The 9615-nt window shown below is 43.3% G+C and overlaps 1 protein-coding gene across 1 annotated transcript; it reads right to left on the bottom strand.

Annotated features, from left to right (window-relative positions):
• Positions 1 to 221: 221 nt before the first annotated feature.
• On the bottom strand, positions 222 to 9586 carry LOC105387858. Its single transcript, XM_048621566.1, has 14 exons — positions 9441 to 9586; positions 8174 to 8297; positions 7021 to 7167; positions 6231 to 6406; positions 5654 to 5848; positions 5171 to 5386; positions 4877 to 5057; positions 4478 to 4691; positions 4086 to 4230; positions 3586 to 3717; positions 2383 to 2531; positions 1699 to 1939; positions 631 to 777; positions 222 to 361 (listed from the first exon to the last, which is right to left on the bottom strand). Exons 1-14 carry the CDS (start codon positions 9450 to 9452, stop codon positions 296 to 298), a joined length of 2145 nt encoding a protein of 714 aa, XP_048477523.1. The 5' UTR covers positions 9453 to 9586; the 3' UTR covers positions 222 to 295.
• Positions 9587 to 9615: the final 29 nt, after the last annotated feature.

Below are 9615 nucleotides of genomic sequence, written 5' to 3'. Positions count from 1 at the left end.
GTTTGGTCAATATTTTAATTTGATGACTACCTATGTAAAGTATAAAGGCGTATTTCACAACGTTGGATGTATTGTTATGTACCACACCTATTATAATTATGAAATGAATAATAAACTGTTGTATTTTATTATATTTGCTTTTCTTTTCATTGACATGTAATTTACACTATCACAGATAGACTGATTTTAACACACATGCCAACACGGAGCACTTATTTTAACATTACCACGTGATGTTTTAGTGTGAACAGAGATGAAGACGACGTGATGTGACTCGTTCTAAGCAGCGGGCCCCTTAGCACGGCGCGCTCGAAGTCGCAAACAAAATGTCTAGTGCCTTGCTCAGGGCACGGTAGTTCACCTGGAAATGCAATAAATTGTCAAGCAAAGGTTGGTAGGTATTATAAGATTTTTTAGTAGTCTGACACTGATACGCGGAGATGCTGAATTAAGCGAACACGTTAACTGGACTGAGGCTTCTATGATTATGCCCGAGTCGTCTTTGTTGAAGAGTAGTGCTTAATGACTAAACAGAACCAAAATTCGTTCTACTCATCATCCGTCATATCTTGCACACACATTGCTCTTGGGAACTCCATCAATGGTTGGCGGTATTAATAAAATTCATACCTCATCCCCGCACCCTTTTCTATACCCGAAGCACTTGTACACGAGCTCCCGCTCCCTGGCACTCAGCAGCGGCAGCAGCCCCCGCTGCCCGAGCGCGCGGTCCAGCGACACGCGAGGCAGCGAGCCGCACTGCTGCTTGTCTATGTCCTGCGGGGAGAAGTGGTGGTGGAAGGTAAGCAGTAGGGCATGCAATACCGGAACTATTTTCAATACCGGTATTGAGTTCCGGTATTGCAACTCAATACCGGGATCCCGGTATTAATACCGGTATTAGATTTCCTTGTAATAAATGGCATATATTGTGATTAAAGGTCGTATAGGTCAAAATAAAACGAGAAAAAGCAATGAAATTCAGTATTTTGTAATAGATTTTTACGAAAATTGAGTATTAGAGTTTAAATTTTACAATAAATTATTATTTTTACATCCAGTGTCCGTTTACGCATGGACAACAGTAGATATCAAACGGCCGAAAACTGCATCAAACGGTTGGAAACAAGTGCGCTTTCACAGTACATAGGAATACTATATCTTAATCGCTTCATTATAGCCTAAAAAAGTCCGATTCCGGTATTACTTCAATACCGGTATTAACTTTCAGTACCGGTATTGAAAAAAGCGTGAATTTTGTCCCTAATACCGGTATTACGAATACCGGTATTGCGGTATTGCATGCCCTAGTAAGCAGCAATGGATAGCAGCAGTTTGTGTAAGTCGTTGGTTTCGCCGTAGGTGGGGCGCGCTGATGGTCTATCTTTATCAGTAACTTTACGGTAATATAAGCAAAGACAGTAGGTAATTATTATAGTTATATTCAGTAGGCCGTAGGCGATAGTTAAAGCGTTAGGTGGCATAAATTAAGTTAAAGGAAATCCAAACTAATATTATAATAAAAAGTTCGATAGTTACTCGTAATTAATTGACTAGCAAAATCTTCGATCAATATAATATGATCGAAGAGCAAAATGAACTATAAAAGCCTAATCACGCTATAACTATTAGGTATTTATGTACTTATAGGTTAGGTAAAGTAGGTATCTTCCCCCGTTATTATCATTAGCAACTAACCTTGAAAACCTCCATAATATTGGACAGCTGATCCGGAAACTTAGCCAGCTTGGCCATCGCGCCAGAGACAATATGCCTCTCCTCGAAGTTGAGGAAGTTGAGCGGCGTGTCTATGGTCGGGATGTGCGGCACGGGCGTCAACAGCGGCGCGCGCTCCAGCCCGCCCTGCGTCAGGGCTTCGCCCACTGTGTCGCAGAAACGCACGTAGTCTATGAACCGACGGCGCGCTGGGGCCGCGAAGCTGAAGGGGAGGAAGGTGAAGGGTTAGGAGATGAGGCGATGAGTAGCGCTGTATGTTTGTAACGTGGTTGTAGTTAGGTATGTTCGCTGATTGATTTTATAAGCGCTGTATGTGATGTTGTATCTAAACCTAGTTTTCCTATCTGCGTACTAATGGCCTTCAATGATATATGTATATACGTTGTTTTAGAATTATAAGTTTTCTGATCATCTTTCGGGTCAGGTTTACTGTTGGACATAGGCCTTTTCTGTAGGATGTCAGTAGAGGGACCGTGCAACGACCATATATAGGTAGGTAGTTTATGTTAGTAGGTAACCGGCAGTAGATGAATGAGGACATAGAGTTGTTGCGCTTGTTATATGCCTCACTGTCTGAAGATATAGTTAGTTAAGACACGACATCATCAAGTTGACTAATAAACCGATCTTCCGTCTTCTACTAACACTTCCATGAGCGTGTCCATCTCCACGGGGGTGAGCGAGACGCCGGCGCTGGCCAGGCCGCGGTAGAAGTCAGCTCGGGGCACCACAAGCTCATTGTGAGGGTCGAACTGACGCAGGAACTCCATGGGGCGAACGCCTTCACGCACCATCTGGGGAGGTAATAAGGGGTGAGTCAGTTGGATAGAGTGACTATGACCGCTACCAGCGGTACAGTATCAGTGGCCCAGTTCTGGGCATGCATTATTAGCGACTTTGTTGGTTTGTCGTCGACACGATAAGAAGAAGAAGTGACTGTGGTAAAATGGCTGCCGTCTAGATACTCGTAAATTCAGGAATAATGATCGTTGATGTCACTCGGTCTTGACTCGATTCGACAACACATCCAATTGCACCTAGGGCACCCAAATAATTATGGCTTCTGTGCTATAAGTCAACTTACATGTCAAATTTAAAATGTCTACACTTAAATCTAGGCGGATACTTCTCGGAGCCATGATGCTATACAATCTTTGTAGACATCGGTTCGATTCCATTGAACTAATCAACTCCATAAGCTATCGCGTGCCGCGGCGAGGCGGCCGGCAGCGAGCTGCGCGAACGTTCGCGTCCTCCAGCTGCCGCACCAACGCCGGCAAGCGCGCGCCACTGCATCGCCTTGTAGCAACTTAGGTATAATCAACTCTTTAATGACGCTGACGTGTTCACACTTACTCCCTATTGTTATAAGAAACATATAACTGAAACACTCAATAACATACACATGTAGTAACTCATACACACACACATACTACTTAAATGTCACTTCAATCCTCTTTCCTCTCCCCCTCCCCGTCCCTTCCCCTGGGTTGTTTAGCGTTTAGTCTTTGTGTTTAATTTAGTCACTCTTTGTAAGTACCTACTTGCAATTGTATTTAAAAACTTAATCTGTGGATAACGGTGTGGATTGTACACCAAATTACTCTTCTTATATATACGTGTTACATAATGTATGTGTACAATTGTTTGTTGTCCCTAATAAATAAAATAAAAAATAAAAAAAATACATGATTTGAACTGTAATGACAAAAAATCTAAACTATGAATTGGTATGCTGATCTTCAACCATGATACAACCCATGCAGCATCCCTAGAACACCACAAGGATTTTCTTAGGAATCTTCCTAAATAACACCACACGTCGAAGAAATCAATGCAAATCCATACCTTGCCCTTGATCTTGGCCAGTATCTGCACAATATCCGTCTCCAGAGGACTCGGTCCACGTGACTTGCTGGACTGCCGCACCACCGCCGAGGGGCCCGCCAGCACCGCGCTCTCCACCGGACGCTCTTCCAGCTGAGTGGAATAGGAAGACTATCAGTCTGTGTATATGTCGCAGGCATCTGGTTGAATCTCCTTTTTGATTGAACCACTAGCCCGTTCATTGGATGGCGCTATAGATCGTGGTAATTAACTATGGTGAGTTCGTTGACGACTATATACTTTAATGCTGTAGTGTTGGATAACCCGAGTTGCCTAGGTTGGCTGAGGAACTGTAAACGTACATAAGAACTTCCTTTGATTAGAGTTTGATGCGGAAAACTTTAGATAGAATGCAAGGAGGGTATTTACGTCTTCTGTAACAGAGGATTCGCGATTACCAATTAATTGGTTAATCAACTTATTAAGATTGTTAACAACACATAGCCTACTACTACACTCACATCCTCCAACAACCGCAGATAGCTGAACCCACAGTCGTCTAGGTAGCGGTACTCCAGAGCCCTCACTTGCGCCGCCGTGGGCAGCACGCCCAGCCGAGCCAGCACGCGCCGCACGTGCGCGCGCGACACGTGCCCGTTGTTGTGTCTGAGGAGGAAGGGAGTCAGGAGTAAGGGAGGAAAAGAGATGTTTGGGGAAAACCTACACGGCTGCAAGCGCAGCTACGCTAAAGTTGTTGTTTGAAGCGGTTAATAGAAGGATGGATTTGGAAGGATAAGGATATATATATATATATTTTGGCAAGCGATCTGCTAAATCCCGTAGCGTCATAATTATGCCAAACCTGGAGATAAAAAATTTGGTCTTATGAATAAAAAATACACAGAAAACTAACTCATCATGATCCCGGAACGCGGGCCTGAGATCAATTGACCGCTCCTTGCAAGCAGCCCGGACCCTCAGCATGGCGGCCTGGCACAGGTCCAGGCTGTCTTCAGACACGTCCCCGCGCGCCTCCGCCGACCCCGCCGGCGGCAAAGCGGCCACCAGCTCGCTGACACCGCCGGGAACGAAGTCTGGGTGCTTCTCGAGCTCTTTTGTCGTGAATACTGAGGGGTGCAAGGATTAAAACTAGAGCAATGAGTCTGGCCTGAAGCATTAGTTCTTTTGAAATGAAGAATCAATTTTATAAAACTATTATGGAGACTACAACAAGCATACAGCAATGTATTTTATCCATCATATTAAGAAATACAAGACCTACATAAACTTATTGGATTTGTTAGCTACGAACCCTGATCGCAGTCGTCCTCGAACGTGCGCCAGCAGACTCGCCTGCTGTCATTAGGGTCCATGTAGTGCTTCATGATGCAGAGCACCTCGTCTGGAGTAAGAACCTGGTGCAGCCCGCACGTGTCCAGGGCGCGACGGAAGTTCTCCGGAGCCATGCGACCGCTGTTCAGAGGGTCGTGCTCCTGGGTTTGAGTAGAATATAGAGGATAAGTTCTTTAGAAGACACAGACTCGATGATCAAAACGCCAATATCATTTCTCACAAACGATCAAGAATGGCACCAATCCCTACATACCCGTAAAAACTCTGAAATCCGTATCCTCCTCTGCTTGACAAACTCCTGAACCCTGAGCATAATCTCCACCAGTTGTCTGGTAGGCGGTTTCGGCTTCAGTATCGGATGGAACACGTCATTGGGTCCCAGTGCCGTGGTCGGCAGACCAGCGTCTATTTCTGGACGAGCCAGCTTTTCCGGAGTCGTGTCTAGCACTGCATGAGGGTGGAGGTACTCCTGGAAGAAGGACGGATGCTACTCGTAGTTGAACAGGTTTGAGGGTGTAGTTTATACAGCAATATTTATAGAAATAGTGAAGCCGTTAGCTGTTTCATAATGGGGTGGAATTATATTAATGACAAGAGGAGCCTCTTTTTAAAAATCTTGACCCCGGCATACTTGAAACTTTCACTGATAAAATTTCACTCTGTATATTTAAGGATGCGCCAACACGGTAATTTTGTCACAACCGCAGCAGTAAATCATAATAATACAGTTACGTACAGGCCCAAGTCCAGCGATGCCCATCTTCTTCACCGCCTCGATTTCCTTCAGGAACTCGACATAATCCAGCGTGTAGGAGTCCACGATGAACCGGCGCACCAGCAGGTTGAAGTCGTCCGGCGCGAGCAGCAGCCCCACGTGGTTGAGGATGCGGGCGAAGTGCGCGAATGTGATGCGACCGTCGTTCTTGGCTACCTGGATGGAGACAAGCGGTGTGTCATAAACATTTTTTAAATCAGTTTGATAACCTGAGAGATGTAGGTCCAAAATATGGTCAAAGCTAATATTTTAATTGCACAATGATTGGCTTCTTGTGTCATGTTTTCCTAAAAATACATCAGAACCATCATTGGCCAGTAATATTCTGTTTTGGGACGTTTGCAGCTTTTTCTTCAACCTGTGTAAAATCAGGCTGGTCAATCCATTGAAATGGAGTGCCTACATAATGGATATGCATAACTATTATGCAACCTCATAGACCTGCACGCTACCTTTGCTTGTTCGGGATTTCCACTCAAAAACTCGTTTACCCCAAGGTTCTTCTTCCTACCACCATACCGCCTGACGCCTAACTAACCAGCTCATAGTCCTGGAAGTAGGGCTGCAGCGGCACGTCCCTGCCCCCGATGGTGGCGAGCAGGCAGCACACGCGGCGGCGCTGCCAGCGGTCCAGCGAGCGGCACGCGGGCGGCGGCGGCGGCGGGCACGCCTCCAGCAGACAGTTGGATGAGGCCTGCGCGTTGGTGGCGCGGTCTGGTGGATAGTAGGGGATATAGGGGGTTAATCAAGGACAGGCTTTTCTATTTATGGAGTCATACATGGGTATAAGACTAGCAGCAGCTATGAGAGTACTGACAGGGGAACTGTAAAACAAGAGGAAGGTGACTGTAACTTAGCTCTTACAAGTATGTAATATAAATGTAATCTTACAAGTATGTAATAATATCCTTCCACCCTAAGGTTGTCTTGAAAAAATCGCTTTAAGCGATAAGGCCGCCATTTTTGAACATATGTGTTAGTATTTAAGTTATGTAAGTTTATTTCATGTGTGTGTGTGCATATAAAGAATATTCTATCTATCTATCTAGGTATCTATAAATGGTCTGATATTGATGTTTAGTCGTTATTGTAGGTATAGTCAAGAGGAAAGTGTTAAAATATATTCACGAAAGTTAGTGAACAACTCGTACAGGTCGATCTGTTTCAGCACTACGTGGTGACAGACACATGCATAAATTAAATAAAACCATCGCATCGTTCCACGTAGTTACAAAGGTTCTAGTTACTCGAGATAACCATGTAGATAAAGTTGCATTACTATGGTCATCACCTACTAGGGTATCGGGTATTCATCAGTCACACGTTACCTTCCCCATGTATAACGGAGCACAGCTGGTGGTACAGCACGCGTCCATCCTGGGTTCGGAAGTAGTCGGCCAGCTGCGCAATCTCCGCGTCACTCAGCCCGGTCACCGAGCGTAGCGGCCCCGCCAGGATCGATACGAACTTCGACTCTGAGGACCGAACGGTAAGGGTAAATATAGAATGCAGACTGTTGGAGAAACGGGTGGAATTTTAATGAGGGATAGTGAAGTTTTTGGTTATTGGGGGTGATTGGAGCGTCTGTAATTTGCAACTAAGAGACCATTGTAAAATTAAGATGTGGGTATGTTTGGCGGGTAGTTTCCTAGTCATCATATTTTAACCTTCTTTTAAACATAATTATTATGCGTAGAAGTGAAGTACTTACCTGACTATACCTGACCTGACTTCTTTTATTAGCCAATGAAGTCGTAAGATAAAATATAATTTAATTTAAACTCATAAAACAAACTCCCTCATATATCCTCTCTAAGTTTTTATTTCTTTTCAAGCTCTAATAAAACATTAAATGAGCTCAACAATTCATTCGCCTGCGCTAAAATTATCCATTTCAAAGAGATTGCCGCCATGATACCGCTAATGCCTTCGCTGCATGCTTCGTTTCACTAAGCAGACTCTGCCCAGCTTTGCAGATAAAAGTAAAAAGTAAAACTTCACCATAAGCTCTCTATTTAGTATTCCGAGCTTGTGCACCAGCTTTGAAAGCTCTTGTTTACTTCCTGAATACTGAGAGGTGCTAACAAGGCAAGGGTAATAAAACCTGTTAAGATGGTGAAAAGTTATCAATATCTAACGTTGAAACAATTGGTTCAATTATTAAACAAGATTTCCTTCACAAGGCGTAGCCAAAACTAGCAACAAAGCGTTTTTATTTCATCAACATCAAAGGCACTAGAGTTGGTACAATCCTTACTATGGTAGATGAAGGATACAAGAAAATTAGTCCTAAAATACAGCATGTTTGATACTTCAACCTCATTCTCATTATCTTCAGCTAACACTCGTCCACTGCTAGAAAATCTCACATCACAACCCTCTGACATCGGTCTGTCTCATGGAGCCATTACCGGCTAACCTCGAAGACCATCTTTTCAGTAGGCCCAAGGGCGTCTAACGCCAGGGTTCCCTGACGCGTACCTGATATAATGTTGTTGCCATCGGGGTCCAGAGGGCGGTACCAGTCCCATAAGTTGAGTCCAACGCGGAACGCAGCTGCACGGATCTTATTACACGTTTTCCATACTTCCGGGAGACGATTGATCTGAAATACAATTAGGTAGACAGTACAGTAAGACAAACTACTTGTATACTCTGAAGTAGTTAAGAAAGCCATAACACTCATCGATCTCCCTCATCTCGGCACCTGTCAGAGGCCATCGGCCCAAGAAGACCAAAGCTTACCAACGCTAGAGCGATGTAGCAGGTAAGCGGCCGCTTCTCACGCCAGAGATGCGGGTTCGAATCCCGGCGCTGACATGTACCAATGAGTTCTTTGACCGTAAGAAAAAAATCATGGTAAGGAAAACTGCATACCTATCTAGATTCCGCAAAATATAATAATATACTTAATATAAAAATAGTTTTCTGAGTCCTGAAGTCTCTATAGATTGTAAATCTATGCTTAGAAACTTTTAATAACAATCAAAGGGGTCGTTTTAAAGATAGATTTAAGAGGCTCTTAGTGACTGCGCTAAAGCCTTGGCTTCTTAAAAGGGCCTGAAGGGCAATCACTGGCGACTGTGAATGCCAATAATGAATGCAATGACGTCAATCATCACACCCTCACATTTTCTATTTATGTTTATATCCTTTTGCCAGCTTCATTATCATCAGCTAACTTCCATCCACTGGCAGAAGTATACTACTGTATTGGCATTGTATCAAGGAGCTAAATGTAAAGGAACTGGATGATAAACCGTACAGCTACTGACGTGACACTAATCTGACTGGCCACGAGCCACGAGTCACGGCCACTTCAGAAATCTTACCTGATCGTGCATTTTTTTGTATTTTTCCTCTTACTGTAATACATTATTATGAATCCAACAACGAATATGAAATGTCTTATGTTCCATTCGAAATACATTGAGATAAGGGGTAAAAAGTATAACACGGCGATTTTATTTCATTTTATGCTGTTTACGTGAAATTTACAGGTGTTTGTTTTGTATTGATTGACAGACGAGTACATATTATATGTGAATGACAATAATGAAAAACGATAAAATTTTGAAATCATTGATAAAAAAAAGGTTTCATCCCCCCATTTTATTAATATGCAGCTATATTTTGTCTTAAAACTAAATTAACGGGGAAAATGTCGTCGGTATGAGTGAAGCACTGTTGATGGACATGACTGTGTTTCTTGCAATGAATATAATTCAATGGTTTCTTATCATCTTACTTTATCGTGCATCCTGTCCTTCTCCGAGGTTTCTGCTTACGGAAATAAAAAATGAAGCCAAAAACTAATAAATACACAAGATTTTTGAGATTATATTCCAAATACATTATCCATTACCTACATTGATTGAGGATTATTTACATTGTTGTTATGACAGATTATGACTGACATGTTA

The sequence above is a fragment of the Plutella xylostella genome, chromosome 6, assembly GCF_932276165.1.
Source record: "Plutella xylostella chromosome 6, ilPluXylo3.1, whole genome shotgun sequence".
NCBI lineage: Eukaryota > Metazoa > Arthropoda > Insecta > Lepidoptera > Plutellidae > Plutella > Plutella xylostella.
This window is presented reverse-complemented; position numbering and strand designations above follow the sequence as displayed.